The sequence below is a fragment of the Vittaforma corneae genome, assembly GCF_000231115.1.
Source record: "Vittaforma corneae ATCC 50505 unplaced genomic scaffold supercont1.6, whole genome shotgun sequence".
NCBI classification, from domain to species: domain Eukaryota; kingdom Fungi; phylum Microsporidia; family Nosematidae; genus Vittaforma; species Vittaforma corneae.
The window spans coordinates 1-16,106 of NW_006889839.1; the positions used below are offsets into that span (position 1 = coordinate 1).

The window sequence follows — 16,106 nt, forward strand, 5'->3', positions numbered from 1 at the left end:
GTTATTTAAACATGTTTGACAAACTATTGAAACACAGTCGTTAGAATTATTGCAAAGCTGGCCATTGCATTTTAAACGTCACGAATAGAAGTGTTTATAGCACAATAGCAAAGCATACATCTGCTTGACGTTTTTTACAGCAAAATTCATGCAGACCAAAGTTTCTGAAGACTAATTTGCCCGTATTTGTTATTTGATTTTAGTTGTTTTTCAATTTTCTCAATTTTTCGACAACCTCCTTTCGTTTTTCTATAAGGTTTTGAATGTATTTTTCATATTCACCACCTGTGGAAATAACCATTGGATCCTCATTAATCTCTGCAATCGCTTTGTCTCCAGTAAATTTTATGTGCATATTCCTCGATTTTGGTCTGACCATATCTTCCAAAATTCTCTCACACCGTAAGATTTCGCTGTCTATGTACTTGAGTATCTTTGTTAATTCATCTTGAGTAATAACTGTCCTTTTGATCATATTCTTGTCCAGAGAATAAAACGAAAAATAAAACTCATCCTTGTTTCTAGACTGAATTTCCCTTATCATGGTTGCTCTTGCCTCCCTAGACTCTCTTTCTTTTTTAAGTCTTTCTAGTGCTTCCTTCTTCGTTTCTGGCTTACCATATTTCTTCCTTGTCTCTGGGACACTTCTTCTATTTTTTGAAAACACTTTCATGGGGCTTGAAAAAATCAGCTAATACAGACAGCTACAATAGCAGATATATCCTGATTGAAAATGGGCTCTTGCAAGCAACTTATGTCGATTTAGACAATGAAACAGTTGTTTGAGATTGCTCTTTTCAGTAGTAAAATGTCTCAGGAATAATGAATATCAAAAGAATGCTGGTTGATTTGCATATTTTCATTTCAGCACTAATATATCTTGGAACTGGATTTGCCTTTAATTGTAAAAAGGGTGCGACTGAGTGTGCGGGAAATGTCATGAGAGTATGCACTGATGAGGGATACTGGTCAGAAACCGAGTGCCCAACCGACTCTAGCTGCTCAACAAATAGCGGCTCGATTTCTTGTAAGAAGGTGGAAGATTCAGAGGATGCTGTGTCTATTGATAAGCCTCTTGAGGTTAAGAAAGGTAGAAGAAGATCGGGTCCAAGGACAGTGACAGTTACGAAGAGGCTCAGTGATGAAATAGATGATGATGAAAAGCCAAGCAAAATTAGGAAAAAATCCTCACAGTCGGTAAAAACTGTAACTAAACAACCCAAGGAAATTGACTTTGAAGTAGAACAGGGTGCATCAACAGGCAAAGAAGTGTCATATTCTATAATCTTAAGTGGAGGGCAGGGTGGTGCACCAAATATTGCACAAGTTGCATCATCTAGCCCAAGCACAATGCAACAAAACCCATCCGTAAATAATGTTTCAGGCACCACATCTGCAAAACAAATGTCAACACAGCCAGATTCATCAGGCTCAAGCTCATTACCAGCCAATATGCCGCCATCTGCAGGTACGACTTCTCAGCCACCATCGGGCACAGCATCGAGTTCCAGCACCCCTACACCTAGTCCCAGCCCGAGTTCTGGTCAATCACCTGCGCCTAGCCAACCAAGTCCTAGTCCGAGTTCTGGTCAACCACCTGCGCCTAGCCAACCAAGTCCTAGTCCGAGTTCTGGTCAACCACCTGCGCCTAGCCAACCAAGTCCTAGTCCGAGTTCTGGTCAACCACCTGCGCCTAGCCAACCAAGTCCTAGTCCGAGTTCTGGTCAACCACCTGCGCCTAGCCCTAGTCAACCGTCCTCAAGTCCAGGTCAATCTAGCCAGCCATCTACAGATGCTAAATCTAGTTCTCAGCAAAGTCCCAGCAGCTCTTCAGGCTCTGACTCTAAGCCCGGTGCTGGTGGCCAAATGGTAACATCAGAACAAGTCACATCTGCATTAAAAGAAAATGGCATGAATCCAAACTCTAAATATCTGGATGCTGTTGTTAAGTCTGCAAATACTCACTTCAAAGATAAAGACTTTCTAGCCATGTATTTGGCACAACTTGCTCACGAATCAGGTGGTTATGTGTATATCGAAGAAATAGCTTGCAAGGACACTAAATGTCCCGGCCAGTACGGAACAGGTGCGCCAGGAAAGTCATACTATGGCCGTGGATTTATCCAGCTCAGCTGGCCTGATAACTACAAAAGCGCATCACAGGACTTGGGAATGGGTGACAAATTATATCAAAATCCAGACTTGGTAGCACAAGATGTAGACATAGCCGTTAAGGTATCAGAGTGGTTCTGGGATAAAAAAGTAATGACAGCCCCAGGTGTTAAAGATAAAAAACAGTTTGGATCAACAACCAAAGCTATTAATGGTGCAATAGAATGCGGAGGCAGTGGAACTGATCAGGCAAAGAAGAGATACACCTTATATAAGTCAATGGCTAAGGCTATGGGAATAACCAACCTTGCTAGCGAGGCTGGATGTTATCCAGTGTAATATTGACAATAAACCTATATTTAAGTACCATCCTGCTAAGTATTTAGTTTTTCTAGAGCTTTACCCAAACTATGATCCAAACTAGTCTTTTGGACTACAGGCTGGAAAGATGTTCAAATTTTGCACAAAAGCTAATTGAATTTAAAGGTGCTTTGGACTCTTTAGATCTAGAAGCTAAAGTAAATGATCTCATGTAAGTTTTTTGTTGCTGACTAAATAGTTTTGAAATAAAGCCTGTGCCAAGTCTTCAAAAAGAAGAACTAGAGAAAAAGGAAGCACCAAGGGAGCTCGAGGAAGATAGTGGTATTCGGAGAATTGAAATACAGGGCATCACCGTTTCGGTATACGATGGACTAGTTATTGATGTGGACGATTTGCACTCTGAATTTGCTAGGCTCTTTGTGAACAGAAAATTAGAAAGTATTGAGGATCAAATAAACATGCTTTGGGACTATGACAGCAGACCTTGCGACTTTTGTGGACAGTATTTTACAAAACCCATGCTTGAAACACCAATGGCTCGTATAAAAATGCAGGATTTTGCATTGGCTTGTCATGAAACATGCATACCTAAAAATTAAATTTTAAAAGACAACCGTAAATGAAAAATGCTGTATTTACTAAGCATTGCAGTAGTTTGCTAGTTTTAATTTTGAGCCAGGGATTTTTTGTATACTTTCTTTGACAAAAGTCTTGGCTTTTCGACTCCTATTTCCCCTTCAATTTTCCATTTTTTAAAGTTAAATCCATTCAGCTCAAGACCAACAACAGTCTCATCAAGTGTGAGGTTGCTTTTTCTAGAAATCTCAGCAACTGTCTGGGCTCCAATCACTTTATATTTCCAATACTTCCGAAAGCACAATATTGCCTTTTTTGTGTAAGGTTTTTCAGGGGGTTTGGGATCATAAACAACATTGGATAAGTCAACGGTATCGCCCTTTGCACTGGCCTGCTTAATGTCGTTATTGTTACCCTGGCTGGTGATACGTACTGCTGGTATTGTACTAAAGTCCATGAGTACTGTTCCCCAACCTTGTTTTTGAAAGCAGGAAAATACAAGAAAACAGTTTAATGAGTGTCTACCGTTCTTGTACCTACTAAAATACCCAATAATTTCCTGGTCATAAATTATGAAAAAGTCGTACTTGTCGACCTCAAAGTACACTGTCTTACTCTTTATAAACATTTGCGAAATCATTGAAAGTAGCTGTTTGTTTTTGAGGGCCTCTATCTTGGAAACCTTAAAGGTGTCTTCCTCGTAGATTGGCTTGTATGGAATGGTGCATCTTTCCATGTGGTTCTCAAGTGAATGAAGAGTAGGAAACATGGCAATACATTTGGAACAGACATTGAGAGTACCATCTACAGTGTATAAAACAGTGGCAAACGATGGCTTTATCTGATGTTTGCCGTAGTTCAATAATTTCGGTGATGTTGTATTTGCCAGAACCACTGCCATTTTAAGGGACGAAAGAAGATACTAATTTATTTAACACATTTGTCTACGTCTAGGCCTCCCTGGATGCTATACATGTGTATGGTTTATTCCAGTTAAATATATCTAGCACACTTGCTTCCCCACTATTGCACAAGAACATGGAAAACATGAAAATGAAGAATGCCGAAATAAAGAGTGAGAGGACGAACAATACAAAGGAAGACATGAAGCTTTGGGAATCAGACTTGCCTCTAGACGATGTTAAGCGATACTCGCGTCAGATTATCCTTCCAAAAATAAAGATAAGTGGCCAGAAAGCTTTGGACAAGGCAAAAGTTTTGGTAGTTGGATTGGGCGGTCTTGGCTCTCCTGTGCTGATGTACTTGGCTACAACCGGTATAAAAACAATAGGAATTGTTGACTATGATAGGGTTGAATTGCACAATCTCCAGAGACAAATCATTCATACTGAAGAAAATGTGGGTGAATTCAAGACTACTAGTGCTCGTGAATTTATAGCTAAATTAAACTCGTCGATTAATATCATTGAGCACAATGTACAGCTAAGCAATGAAAACATAATGAAAATCCTGAGGGACTATGATGTGATAGCTGATTGCTGCGACAACGTACAGTTGAGATATTCGATTAACGATGCTTGTAGAGTGCTAGGCAAGGATCTTGTATCGGCATCTGTTTTAAGATGGGAAGGCCAAATCTGTGTTGTGAGAAGAGGAGGTGCGTGCTACCGTTGTATGTTTCCTGAAATGAAAACAACAGCATCGTCTTGTGACATGAGTGGAGTAATGGGTCCCGTGTGTGGAATTGTTGGTAGCTTGCAGGCCAATGAGATTGTAAAGCTGATATTAGAAAATAATGCACCTCCCAGTTCATGTAATAGTAGCTCTTCCGATCCAGAGAACCTTGGCACTTTTATTGTTTTTAATGGAATTTTAAATCTCTTTAAAACTTTCAAAAAATGCTATAAGTTTTGTACGGTGTGCGAAACAGGAAGAATGGGGGAGATTTTGCCAATGTCATGTGGAACGAGTAACATATTCCGGGCGGGAATCATGCCTTGGGATAGAATTATAGAACACATCAAAGACTATGTGATGGTTGATATTAGAACTACTGACCATTTTCAGATGTTTAGAGTGGCAGGATCCGTTAACATTCCAGAGATAGAAAAGAATGTTGAAAGAATAAAGCAGTTTTACAAGCCAGTGATTGTGTCGTGCTACAAGGGCAAGAGTTCAAGAAAAGCAGCTGATTTCCTCATCAATAGCGGAATAGAAGCCTATAGCTCGGAGGGTGGCATTGAAGGATTTAAAGATTTTATTGGGTTCAAAAACTTGATATAATGAAAGATGATGCCTAGTACTACTGCTAATACAGCAAATGCGGCAAATAAGTATGGCTTGCCAACGAAACCAGGTTTTCCATCCCGCCCTACTTGAGGGCTTTTTCTTGAAGATTTTATGTATTTGGAAACTTTTCTTTTCCTGAAATGGAAAATGCAATGAAAGAGAGAGCTGCTATCTTAGAGAAAATCCTCTCGGATTTATTCAAAACAGTAGAGCAACCACCGGAAACCTTACTCAAAAAGATAAGCATCCACCAAGCTCTTGCCGCGATGCCACAGAAAATAGTTGCTCCAAGGAGCATCAAGCCAAATATCGATGCAATAATAGACAAGTATGCTTCACAAGTTGATGTTGTGGGGTTCAAAGAGAATATGATATGTCCATTATCACAGGGCCCAATTAAGAATCCATGGATGGGTGAATGTGGACATGTGTTTGAAGAAGCCTATATTATTGATTACATGAAGAAAGACAAGACTCAATATTGCCCGATTCATGGATGTGACAAAAGATTAATTCGAAGGAATTTCAAAGTTCTATAGAACTGGGCTATAAATTTGTATATGCAGTATTACTAGTAATGAACAGCAGCCAACACTGGGGCACTATACAAAACTATCATTCTGATTTGACATTTTCTAAAAAACAAAAAACGCGCAGGAAATTGCAAAATAGTAGTCTGCCTAAGCCTCTGACTCTTTTTAATATTGCAGTCTTATTGTCCTTTCGGTTGCTACCACTTCAGCTGCCTCGCAAAAACAAAACTGCTTACCGAGCTTATTGCTTGCCATGGAATGGACCTCAAAGCCAATACTTTTGTCTTTCCTATCATTAAAGCTTTATGTGCTTAAGTTTCTTTATTCAGCTTTTCTTAATCTAGCTTTTTTCAACCCATCCTAACTCATATGCTGTTTGTAGACAAATACTCCCCGAAAACGATTGAAGACGTCCTGGGAAATCAGGATGTAATTCAGGTAATAAAAGACATAAAGGATGATTTTCCACACCTACTCTTCACAGGCCCTCCTGGAACAGGTAAAACAACACTTGCACATCTTATGAGACCGAGCTTTGAAACTCTTGAATTGAATGCCTCCGACGAGAGAGGAATAGACACTATTAGAACGACCTTGAAGAGCTTTTGCCACAAAAATGTCCCAAAAAAACTTGTAATTCTCGACGAATGCGACCATCTCACAGCGCAAGCCCAGCAAGCCCTAAGAAGATTGATGGAGATAACAGACACCAAGTTTATTTTGATATGCAACCAAATATCGCAGATTATTGAACCGATACAAAGCAGATGTGCGGTTTTGAAATTTGAAAGAATACCATCCTCTGAATTCAAGCACAGACTGAGAGAAATATGTGATGCGGAAAATATTAAAATCACAGACGATGGTCTTGATGCAGTGATGAATGTTAGCTATGGGGATATTCGGGCTAGTCTTGGATGCCTGCAAGGCATCTCGTCTGTAAAAAGAGTGGTAGATGATGATTTTATTTACAAGCTGAACGGTATTCCAAATGTTAAAATTCTTGAGAGCATTATCAGCTCAATCGAGACGAAAGAAATGGAAAAGGCACTTGAAACATTTCACAGTCTCTGGAATCTTAAGTTTGAAAGCACAGACATTTTGGATGGGCTATTTAAAATAGCCAAGAATCAGGACAATTTTGAATTATTGAAAATCATAGGAAAATATCAGCTTAGGATTAATGAAGGGGTGAACTCAAAGGTACAGTTTTATTCGATGTTTAATGAAATAAGCAAACTGTACTGATTGGATGAGCCACAAAAATAAACTTGGTGGAATTAGATAGCTATATGTGTATAGATCAAGATTGTGGTACTAATGGAAGTTCACCAAAGGCTGCTTGGTCGACAAAACAAGTGTCATATCTGATACGATACATGTACTATAATATTTATTTGTGTTGAGCCAAGTATGTTGAAGAGCCACTTGTTAAATGATTTTTCTGTTTAGTTTTTACATCTTTAGTATTAAATCCTTCAGCTTCTCTCTTGATTCGTCCAAATATATCAAGTCTTTCCTCTTCTTATCCTTTGTCTTCTTCCACATTACAAAGACTATGTCAAAGCCTGAGCAATCGGGGAAAGAGTCAATTTCCTCTTCATTCTTAACAAAAAATACAAATTTGTCATTGGGATTCAATTGGTACTTATCCACAAAGTCCCTGTTGCTTTCGTCGGGCACAAGTTCAAATATCTCTTTGTTTTTGTAAATAACTCTATGGCTGGCCAGTGTGGTGACTGTCTTGTTATCAAGGCCAAGCAGGCTTAGTAGGGAAACAGTCTTGCCAGTAGAGTGTGGGCCTACAAAGCATATTCTGACGTCCTTTGGCCGCATAACTAAGAAAGCCATATACGCAACTATGACACAAAGGATTGCTATGATTATGGAGATAGGCATGGGTGTACAACAAAATTGGCATAGATATAGTCTTGATAGCTCCAAAGGGTCTTTTATGAATACTGAAGATTGCAGACCAAATCTGATATTCTTTGATGCCAGAATATCTTGTTCTGGCGACTAGCATTGGCAATAGAGAACAATAATGGATGAAGCTTACTGCTAGTTGATATGGAACTAGAATGGTTAATATCGAGCTTGTATAGATCAAAGATTATGTCAAGTCAAAAAAAGCGATACACACTGCATTGGCATGTATTTATTTATAAAATATCCAGAAATCAAATATACTGCTCGGTGTTTAAATGGTGCAACTGTTTGCTATTTTCTTTATTTTTGTTTGATTTTCTATTCAGCCCTCAAATGAGATCTCTTGCTGAGCTTGCTGCAAACTTAGAGGGCTTGGAATACGACGATGTTCTTGTGCAAGAGTATAAGGACAGCTACAATGCTATCATAAGAACAGAAGATCCTGAAGCTATTGAGAAGCTCATGAGGGAAAACCCAAAGTATTTCTTATGCATTGCTCCTCTCCTGGTTGGGTCTTGGTTTATGCTCCATAGATTCCAGGACATCTACAATCTACTGTGTGAGATTGACTTGCTAGGGCAAGATAGACATCTTGATTACTTCAATGGAAAGCTTATAAAGTATTACTATCAGAGTCTTAAATTCTTAGGAAAGCCCATCGATCATTTGTACACTATTTTGAGTACCAACAAGGAATATGGAAATGAATATTCCATAGCCGTAGCTACTAATGCTATTCTGGATAGTCAGATTAACAACCACATCTATACGGTTCTTGAGGATAATGTTTCCGACTCTGAAGAGAGATGCAAGTACTGTTTCTATCTTGGGATAATCCATTTAGTGTGGGGCGAGTACGTCACAGCCCTGAAACACTTTGATGAAAGTGATATCCTTAATAATAGTAAGAAAATGGAGCTGTATATTAAGAAGTACACCATTGTTTGCAAGTTGTTGCTCAGTGATTATTCGGTATTCTATCCCTATGAAGAAGAGCTGAAACCTTACTTCTCTCTTATTGGATGTGTAAAGAGAGGAGATATTGAAACATTCTACAAGCTTATTGAAGAGCATCGTGATGAGTACTTTAAGATGAATCTATATTTTGTGGTTAGAAGACTGGTACAGAATCTTGTTCAAGAAGGGCTTAGGAAGATAACAGTCTGTTACTCCAGAATCAGGGTAGATGATATCAGTAAAATACTTGGTGTTGACGTTGATTATTTGATTCATAAGACAATTAAAGAAGGCTATGTCCGGGGATATGTTGAGTATGGAATATTCTACAGTCAGAACGGTGATTTTTACAAGACACATTGTGGAGAGCAAATAAAAAAGGCCATTGAAGTTAGAAAGAGCATTGAAAAGAAAATGAAGTATCCAGAAATAGTGCCCCTGTGCTATGAAAAAGTATTTGAAGGTGAGACTAAGCAAGGATTGTGAGAATGAGCCTGAATAAACAGTGTTTTCAAATCTCAGAATCAATAAAACTTTCAAAGACGTTTTATCCGTGAGAACAGTGAAAATAGAGAATGACAAAGCTCAGTAAATGCATGGCTCATTGTCTTGTCTGTTGCACTTAAAGTAGACCCTGACAAGAAATAGCATCAATCTGATTAAGAAGTACAGCGTGCTAATATTGATTTGATGTTAAAATGTAATAAAATAGAACACACGTTGCTCTAACTAAATGTGCAAGGACTTATTGCTTGCTCTATACTAAAATAAATATGAAAATAGTCTTTTAATAATCCCTTCCAGTAAGTTTTTTCTATTCATCATCAAGTCCTGAGTCGTCCGATGAGGTGTCTCCGTTAGGGTTATTTGCCCACACAGGTGGATTTGCCTGGCGACGCCAAAGATTGTAAAGCATATATCCAGGATTTAAGAGATTGTTACCAACAGGTGTGAGATTACTGCTTTCGTATGCCCTTGGGTTCTTTAGAACTGCTGATGTGCATAAAAGTGCTGTGACCCCTTTCATATATTCCTTGAACTGTTCTGGTGACGGCTCTGCTTTGTGCAATCCGTTCTTAATTATATTTTCGTGATTATCGGCCATCATGCTGGCTGCATTGCAAAGAATTAGCATGTCGATATTCCCGAAATTTATCACGTCTGCAATGGTCTCTGCATCTAGCTTTAAATCGTATTTCCTTATTAAATTCATCGTGAAAAGATTCAGAGATCCAAAAAAGTTAGTCAAATCATCCTTCCTAACACCTGTCCAGTGCTGTATCTGCATACGCCCAAGCGTCGTTAATTGAAGCCTCATAAGATCTACTTCGTCCTCAAGGATATATTGGTCTAAAGGGTTAGGCTCTGTGTTTGTAGGATCCATTAGCATGTTTAATCTCTGGGTTGCATCATCAATCTCACCATGCAAAAATTCCTGTGGTACTTTGATAGTCTCAAACGTGATAGTCTCGGGCTGTCTCGTATCGGCCATGGTGCATTTTGATTTCTGAAATAGCTGTACTATCAATATCAGATTGATAAACATAAATGAAAGTAGAATTTTCCTTAAATATTAAAAAGGAGAAACAGATTGTTAAAGGAGGCATTTACATTAGATCTGTGATTGATTTATGCATGTCAAGCATAAATGACATCAAATTACTCAATAAGAAACATTCAATTTTCATAGAAATATTAAAAGAAGTAAAGCATCACCCCAAATAGAAAAGAAAATCAATCAATAAACTATTAGCAGATATGCACAGGCCTGCAAGCCTGTTTCCCCTAAATTGCCTATATCAAAGTATTTATTACTTTAAAGTGCATTTTCATTTAGATTCTCCTTGTTGCTTTCAAGGTCTCTGTAATACTCTTGTAATTTATCATTTCCTCCAATGAATTTCCCATTCAAATAAATCATCGGAAAAGTTTTGTGCTTTTCCTTTTGCACAATTTCTTGCACAAGATCTTGGTTCTTCATTCCATCAATTTCCAAATACTTCACCTTTTTTTTGTCGAGTGTGTTCTTAGCTGTGTCACAGAACGGGCAGTTCTCTTTTGTAACAACAATGGTTGGATTCTTTTGCAGTACTTCTTTTAACTTCATCGGGTCTCCTTTCTAAGGCTTTGTTCAAAAATTTTATTTACAGAGAAAAATTGACCAGTAGAAACAATAGCCAATCCAACACCAGGATTACTGGGAATACTATACTCAAAGGTACATAAAGACTGTCACACAACATACTACTTAAATCGTTAGCCTCAAAAGGTTGAAAGTGATACGATGTTCATAATTAACTTTCAAACTGTCAAAATGTCATTAATATATTTGCTATAAATAGTGTATAAAATTAGTAATGTCCTGCCTATTAGAATTTATCTAGACAAAGACGACGACAAACTAGCTACAATGAATTTCTACAGCCAACTAAGTGCACACACTCAAAGCTATAAACAAAATAAAGCTTGCTGATATTCAATATTTGTTTTCTTTACTTTCAATTGTAAAATTTTTCACCCTCAAAATGCCTATGAAAACTGACTTTGTGAACGGAAGAGATCTCAAGGTGGGATCTGTCTTCATTCCTGCTGGCGAAACATCTTCGTTCTACAAAGTGACAGACATCAATATTTCCAAGCCCGGAAAACACGGCTCTGCCAAGAGTATGATTACTGCCAAGAATATTGTTAATGGAAAGACGTATACCAACACATACCTCGATTCCAGTGATAAAGTATGCCAGATTCTTGATTTTGGATATATCTATAAGGTTATATACGATAAGAAAGGCTCTGAGCTTCTAGTAAACCTCGAGACTGGAGACTGTCTCTACTACCAATCCTTCGCTAAAGAGGACCAGCAAAGAGTAGAGGATGAATTTACCAAGTTTGTTGATAAGGGAGAAGGGCTTGTTAATTCCGAGGGATCCCCACTTGTTGTCAAGTACAGTGAGCTTGTAGACACTAACAATAATATTACTTTGATGTTTTGGGAACTTTTGTATATCAAGCCAGAAGATTTGCCCCGATACGGTGTCAATGATTATGTGGCAGCTTAAATAAACCAGCCAACTGCTCTGCATAGTTATTCTTTATTTTTATACTATTATTTCTAATCAACTGTTACTTTATCTAGATAGGTAGCTGGCATTTGCATTTTATTTTCAAACTAGAATGCAATTAATGGCATTAAAGATTACTGAAATAGATGGATCTCTACTTCTGGATTGGCTTTGCTGGGCCTTAGCCAGTTTGGTTTTTCTCAAAACAGCACTGGGCATTTTTCTTTCTTTTCGTTTTTACGCCTTATGCAGACAGTTCAAGAATTGAGGAAGCAAACATTCCCCTTCAAATACTCAGACGATAAAGAAAGACTGAAAAAATTCATCCTATTCTTCCAGGAGAATGACCAGTACAAATATTTGAATGCTCTGAGAAGCCACCAGGAGACTATCAACATTGATTTGAATGATTTAAATCTTTACGATGAGACAGGCATAGCCATCCGATTCGAAAGAAACACCTTTTCTTATTTGCAGCTAATGCATAAGATAATAGACGAAATTCTCTTTAATGGGGATGAGTATGCGATTGATGAGACCGATGATGTTTTTCTATTTCAAAGAATTTCAAGGCTGAAGGAACTCAATCCTGAAAAGAAGGTTACTGAGGTATTTCCAGGGCAGTTGCTTAGGAACTATACTTTGAATGTTATTCCTAGGAATATTCAGACAAGAAGCGTCAGAGATGTTAGTGCCAATGATATTGGGTCTATGGTTCGCGTAAGAGGCATAGTTACTAGAGTTAGCCAGATAAAACCCGCTATGAAGGTGGCAACATACATCTGTGAGAGCTGTGGAACTGAGATCTACCAGGCAGTGGAAAATGAAACCTTTGATGCCCTGGAAGAATGCTTTAGTGAAAAGTGCAGGACCAGGAAAATTAAAGGCACCTTATGTTTGGTCACTAGAGGATCTAAGTTTATTAAGTATCAGAGTTTGCAGCTACAGGAGCTTACCTCAGATGTCCCCCATGGATCCATACCCAGAATTATAAATGTTGAGTGCTATTCCAGTCTTACAGAAAAGGTCAAGCCGGGCGAGTATGTTATTCTTAGTGGGATATTCCTACCCAGACCATACTATGGATTTAAGAAATTGAGAGCAGGTCTACTAAACGATATTTATTTGCACTGCTCTCATATCGAATCTTCCAGCCTACAGACATCTCCCCTACCCATAAGCCCGTCCATCGATACTCTGGTTGCTTGCTTTGCACCTGAAATATTCGGAATGAAGGACATCAAAAAGATTCTTTTGCTCATGCTTGTAGGATCACCACAAGTAATCCGAGAAGATGGAATGAAGATTAGGGGAGATATCAACATACTTCTTATTGGAGATCCAGGTATTGCTAAGTCACAGCTGCTTAAGACCGTAGTGAAGATATCCAAAAGAGGAGTGTACACTACGGGTAAGGGATCCAGTGGTGTAGGTCTTACTGCCTCTGTAATGAAGGACTCTGTCACTGGCGAGGTAGTTTTAGAAGGAGGGGCACTTGTCCTTTCCGACAAAGGAGTGTGTTGTATTGATGAACTAGACAAAATGAATGAGCTTGATCGAGTCTCCATTCACGAAGTAATGGAGCAACAGAGCGTATCTATTTCTAAGGCTGGCATTAACACTACTCTTAATGCTCGATGTGCAATCTTAGGTGCTGCCAATCCCGTTAAAGGTAGGTATGATCCCAAAAGATCACTAGAACATAACGTAGGCCTTCCCATTTCACTCCTGTCTAGGTTTGATGTTCTTTGTATTCTTAAGGACGACTCTAATTCAGACACTGATCTTGCACTAGCCAGCCACATAACTTCTCTACACTTCGAGGAGCCCGAGACTATCCTTGATTACTATCACATCCGAAATTTTATTGAGGGCTGCAAAGCAATAAATCCTGTACTCTCAAGGTCTATCAGAGAGAGATTACTTGAAGCCTATTCAAAGGCTAGGAGACAGTATTCCACCACTCCAAGATACCTTCTAGCTCTGATCAGACTGACCTTAGCTCATGCACGTCTCAGAATGAGTGAGATCGCCACAGAGGAAGATGCTTCGCAAGCCATACATCTTCTTGAACTAATGAGGATCCCAACTGTACAAGCCAAGGCTACTGTCAGTCTCAGAAAGGCGATTTATGATTTTCTAATGTCCTACGCTGTAAATGATGGTACCAATGAGGACCAAAGAAGGATTATCGATCTTAACACGGTGTTTTCAGTGCCATCAAGCTACAGTCGAAAGGATGTTGAAAATGTGATTCAAGAGTTCAAAGACGGTGGAATATGGATTGAAGATGACAATAAGCTTATAATAACCAACTAAATGAGCCTTCAATGATACTTTCTTATATTATATTTATTTCAATTATAGGGAATTGCTTAGGACTGTTTAGTTTGTATGCCTCCTGTGTTCGCTTGTATTTGCATGAAATGGTATATGCTTGCATAAAATATAGGCAGTGTATGAATTAAAAGATATAAATGTAAATCATTTAGTCCCTTTATAATTGATTAACCTTGTTTAGCACGTCGGAAAGTGCCCTTCTTGTTTCCAATAACATCTTTTCCAAATGTTTCTTTAAGCTTGGATCTTCCTCCTTTCTTATCTTTTCATTTAGTTCTTCTATTTCACTATGATACAGCTCAATGTCCTTGCTGTATCTATTTCTAATCTTCTCAGCCTTGCTACTTTCTACTTCACTTGAGCAGCGGCTTTTGCTGGAATTACTTTCTTCACTGGAGTTGTTCTCCTTATTGGGGTTGCTCATGTGGGTTAGAGAGGAGTAAAAAAGATGTATAAGTAGAGGGCCTTGTGCAAATATTACACACTCCAAGTCCACACATCCATTTGCCTTTGTGTGGATTCGTTTGTACAAACTACTTGTACATTTTTAGCATTCACTTTTTACATCCCAGCAAGCTCCCAATCGGAATGCCAAGCTTCCTTGAAAAACTGCTAAGTCTTACAAAATACACCACAAACAGCTACAAACAGGATTTTCTGCCAAGAAGACTCGGTCTCGGTTATGAGCTGGGGGCCAAAAGAATAGACAAATCAGTTATAAGACCGGTGCTTGAAAGATCTAGGAAGAAAATGAAGATAGAAAAAAATGAAGAAGAAAGCGAAGAAGTGAGTAAAATAAAGTATATTGAAAAGAAAAGGAAGAAAACATAGCTTTTCTATTAGTTAGAACAAAATTATGCATAAAAACTAGATAAGAATAGGCTTAAGTAAATTTTTAGTTAATCAAATCTTGAGTGTGCTAAATAGTATGCTATTGATCCTTTCTCTCCTTGGCTCTTTGGCTTTTCAGATGAGTCCTCAAGCATGTTCTGGAATTCTCCTATGTTTTCCTTTGATGATTCAATTTTACTACTTTTCAGCTTTCCAGTAGAATTGATGGATACTTCAGTCATGCTTTGACAGTTGGCATTCTCTTCAGTATGCTTGCTGGTACTTAAATGAACTTTTAATGACCCATTTCTTGTTGTACTGCTCATAACACTGGTCTTTGTGCTTAGCTCATCATCCTTCTTTTGTCTTTTGGGATTGTCTGTGCTGTTTAATTCTTCTATGAAATCCTCATATTGGCTGATGATTGTTGTACTCAAAGAAACCTTGCTTGGGGATGAGTAAACATGCTCTGTGGACAATACAGATTTAGTATGACTAGCATCTTGGTTAACACTGCCATTATCCTGGCTAGTATTAGAGGGCGTGGCTTGATAGAAGTGTTGGATGCATTAATATCCTCTTCGATATTAACGTTAATACTTTGTGCATCGTTGGCACTTCTAACAGAATCCTGAGCTGTCGCAGGATGGGCATCATTACTAGATGTAGATTGAGTTGCCCTGTTATCTGTACTATTAGGCAGGAACTGTGTATCTTTAAGTTCAATGCATTTGGCTACAGATTGCTCACTCTTGTTGAGTGGGCTATCTTGTTTCTGTAGTTTGTTCGATAACGGCTGCTTATTATTGCTGGGCATAGATGGAATCGTTATTTTGGATTCATCTAACGTGTGTGTATCCTTGGACACCGCATTTGCTGTCTCAACTACAACTATTTCATCACACTCTCCCTTGGACTGGACAGCAGGTGCTTGCTGTGGCGAAATATTTATCGCTGCTCTACTATTGATAGTTAACTCATCAGGACCCAACTTGTTTCTTGCTTTATTCCTCCTAATATCTGCCTTGGCACTATTTAGTTGTAGCTTCTCTTTGAAATCAGCTGGTAGAAACCTGCCATGCTTATTTTCGTTACATCTTGGCTCACAGTCCTCAAAAATCATGTCATCTTCTAGAAATTCTGCATTGATAATGCCTAGCACTATCATAATGCTGTACATTTCTTTTACATAGCT

The 16,106-nt window shown here is 38.5% G+C and overlaps 15 protein-coding genes across 15 annotated transcripts; 8 read left to right on the forward strand and 7 right to left on the reverse strand.

Annotated features, from left to right (window-relative positions):
- Positions 1 to 199: 199 nt before the first annotated feature.
- Positions 200 to 673, reverse strand: VICG_00861 (uncharacterized protein; the record flags this gene model as incomplete). Its single annotated transcript, XM_007604248.1, has 1 exon — positions 200 to 673. The coding sequence occupies one exon, from the start codon at positions 671 to 673 to the stop codon at positions 200 to 202; it is 474 nt and encodes a 157-aa protein (XP_007604310.1).
- Positions 674 to 822: 149 nt separating this feature from the next.
- Positions 823 to 2,451, forward strand: VICG_00862 (uncharacterized protein; the record flags this gene model as incomplete). The annotated part of the gene is made up of 1 exon (XM_007604249.1): positions 823 to 2,451. The coding sequence occupies one exon, from the start codon at positions 823 to 825 to the stop codon at positions 2,449 to 2,451; it is 1,629 nt and encodes a 542-aa protein (XP_007604311.1).
- Positions 2,452 to 2,687: 236 nt separating this feature from the next.
- On the forward strand, positions 2,688 to 3,032 carry VICG_00863 (uncharacterized protein; the record flags this gene model as incomplete). The annotated part of the gene is made up of 1 exon (XM_007604250.1): positions 2,688 to 3,032. A coding segment is annotated over one exon (345 nt), but the record flags the coding sequence as incomplete, so codon positions are not given.
- A 65-nt stretch (positions 3,033 to 3,097) lies between these two features.
- On the reverse strand, positions 3,098 to 3,910 carry VICG_00864 (uncharacterized protein; the record flags this gene model as incomplete). Its single annotated transcript, XM_007604251.1, has 1 exon — positions 3,098 to 3,910. The coding sequence occupies one exon, from the start codon at positions 3,908 to 3,910 to the stop codon at positions 3,098 to 3,100; it is 813 nt and encodes a 270-aa protein (XP_007604313.1).
- A 125-nt stretch (positions 3,911 to 4,035) lies between these two features.
- Positions 4,036 to 5,253, forward strand: VICG_00865 (uncharacterized protein; the record flags this gene model as incomplete). Its single annotated transcript, XM_007604252.1, has 1 exon — positions 4,036 to 5,253. One exon carries the CDS (start codon positions 4,036 to 4,038, stop codon positions 5,251 to 5,253), a length of 1,218 nt encoding a protein of 405 aa, XP_007604314.1.
- Positions 5,254 to 5,399: 146 nt separating this feature from the next.
- Positions 5,400 to 5,798, forward strand: VICG_00866 (uncharacterized protein; the record flags this gene model as incomplete). The annotated part of the gene is made up of 1 exon (XM_007604253.1): positions 5,400 to 5,798. One exon carries the CDS (start codon positions 5,400 to 5,402, stop codon positions 5,796 to 5,798), a length of 399 nt encoding a protein of 132 aa, XP_007604315.1.
- Positions 5,799 to 6,161: 363 nt separating this feature from the next.
- Positions 6,162 to 7,040, forward strand: VICG_00867 (uncharacterized protein; the record flags this gene model as incomplete). Its single annotated transcript, XM_007604254.1, has 1 exon — positions 6,162 to 7,040. One exon carries the CDS (start codon positions 6,162 to 6,164, stop codon positions 7,038 to 7,040), a length of 879 nt encoding a protein of 292 aa, XP_007604316.1.
- Positions 7,041 to 7,247: 207 nt separating this feature from the next.
- Positions 7,248 to 7,691, reverse strand: VICG_00868 (uncharacterized protein; the record flags this gene model as incomplete). The annotated part of the gene is made up of 1 exon (XM_007604255.1): positions 7,248 to 7,691. The coding sequence occupies one exon, from the start codon at positions 7,689 to 7,691 to the stop codon at positions 7,248 to 7,250; it is 444 nt and encodes a 147-aa protein (XP_007604317.1).
- Positions 7,692 to 8,054: 363 nt separating this feature from the next.
- On the forward strand, positions 8,055 to 9,164 carry VICG_00869 (uncharacterized protein; the record flags this gene model as incomplete). Its single annotated transcript, XM_007604256.1, has 1 exon — positions 8,055 to 9,164. One exon carries the CDS (start codon positions 8,055 to 8,057, stop codon positions 9,162 to 9,164), a length of 1,110 nt encoding a protein of 369 aa, XP_007604318.1.
- A 328-nt stretch (positions 9,165 to 9,492) lies between these two features.
- VICG_00870 (uncharacterized protein) lies at positions 9,493 to 10,224 on the reverse strand (the record flags this gene model as incomplete). The annotated part of the gene is made up of 1 exon (XM_007604257.1): positions 9,493 to 10,224. One exon carries the CDS (start codon positions 10,222 to 10,224, stop codon positions 9,493 to 9,495), a length of 732 nt encoding a protein of 243 aa, XP_007604319.1.
- Positions 10,225 to 10,494: 270 nt separating this feature from the next.
- VICG_00871 (uncharacterized protein) lies at positions 10,495 to 10,785 on the reverse strand (the record flags this gene model as incomplete). The annotated part of the gene is made up of 1 exon (XM_007604258.1): positions 10,495 to 10,785. The coding sequence occupies one exon, from the start codon at positions 10,783 to 10,785 to the stop codon at positions 10,495 to 10,497; it is 291 nt and encodes a 96-aa protein (XP_007604320.1).
- Positions 10,786 to 11,203: 418 nt separating this feature from the next.
- Positions 11,204 to 11,737, forward strand: VICG_00872 (uncharacterized protein; the record flags this gene model as incomplete). Its single annotated transcript, XM_007604259.1, has 1 exon — positions 11,204 to 11,737. One exon carries the CDS (start codon positions 11,204 to 11,206, stop codon positions 11,735 to 11,737), a length of 534 nt encoding a protein of 177 aa, XP_007604321.1.
- Positions 11,738 to 11,986: 249 nt separating this feature from the next.
- Positions 11,987 to 14,059, forward strand: VICG_00873 (uncharacterized protein; the record flags this gene model as incomplete). The annotated part of the gene is made up of 1 exon (XM_007604260.1): positions 11,987 to 14,059. The coding sequence occupies one exon, from the start codon at positions 11,987 to 11,989 to the stop codon at positions 14,057 to 14,059; it is 2,073 nt and encodes a 690-aa protein (XP_007604322.1).
- Positions 14,060 to 14,979: 920 nt separating this feature from the next.
- On the reverse strand, positions 14,980 to 15,348 carry VICG_00874 (uncharacterized protein; the record flags this gene model as incomplete). The annotated part of the gene is made up of 1 exon (XM_007604261.1): positions 14,980 to 15,348. The coding sequence occupies one exon, from the start codon at positions 15,346 to 15,348 to the stop codon at positions 14,980 to 14,982; it is 369 nt and encodes a 122-aa protein (XP_007604323.1).
- Positions 15,345 to 16,091, reverse strand: VICG_00875 (uncharacterized protein; the record flags this gene model as incomplete). The annotated part of the gene is made up of 1 exon (XM_007604262.1): positions 15,345 to 16,091. The coding sequence occupies one exon, from the start codon at positions 16,089 to 16,091 to the stop codon at positions 15,345 to 15,347; it is 747 nt and encodes a 248-aa protein (XP_007604324.1).
- Positions 16,092 to 16,106: the final 15 nt, after the last annotated feature.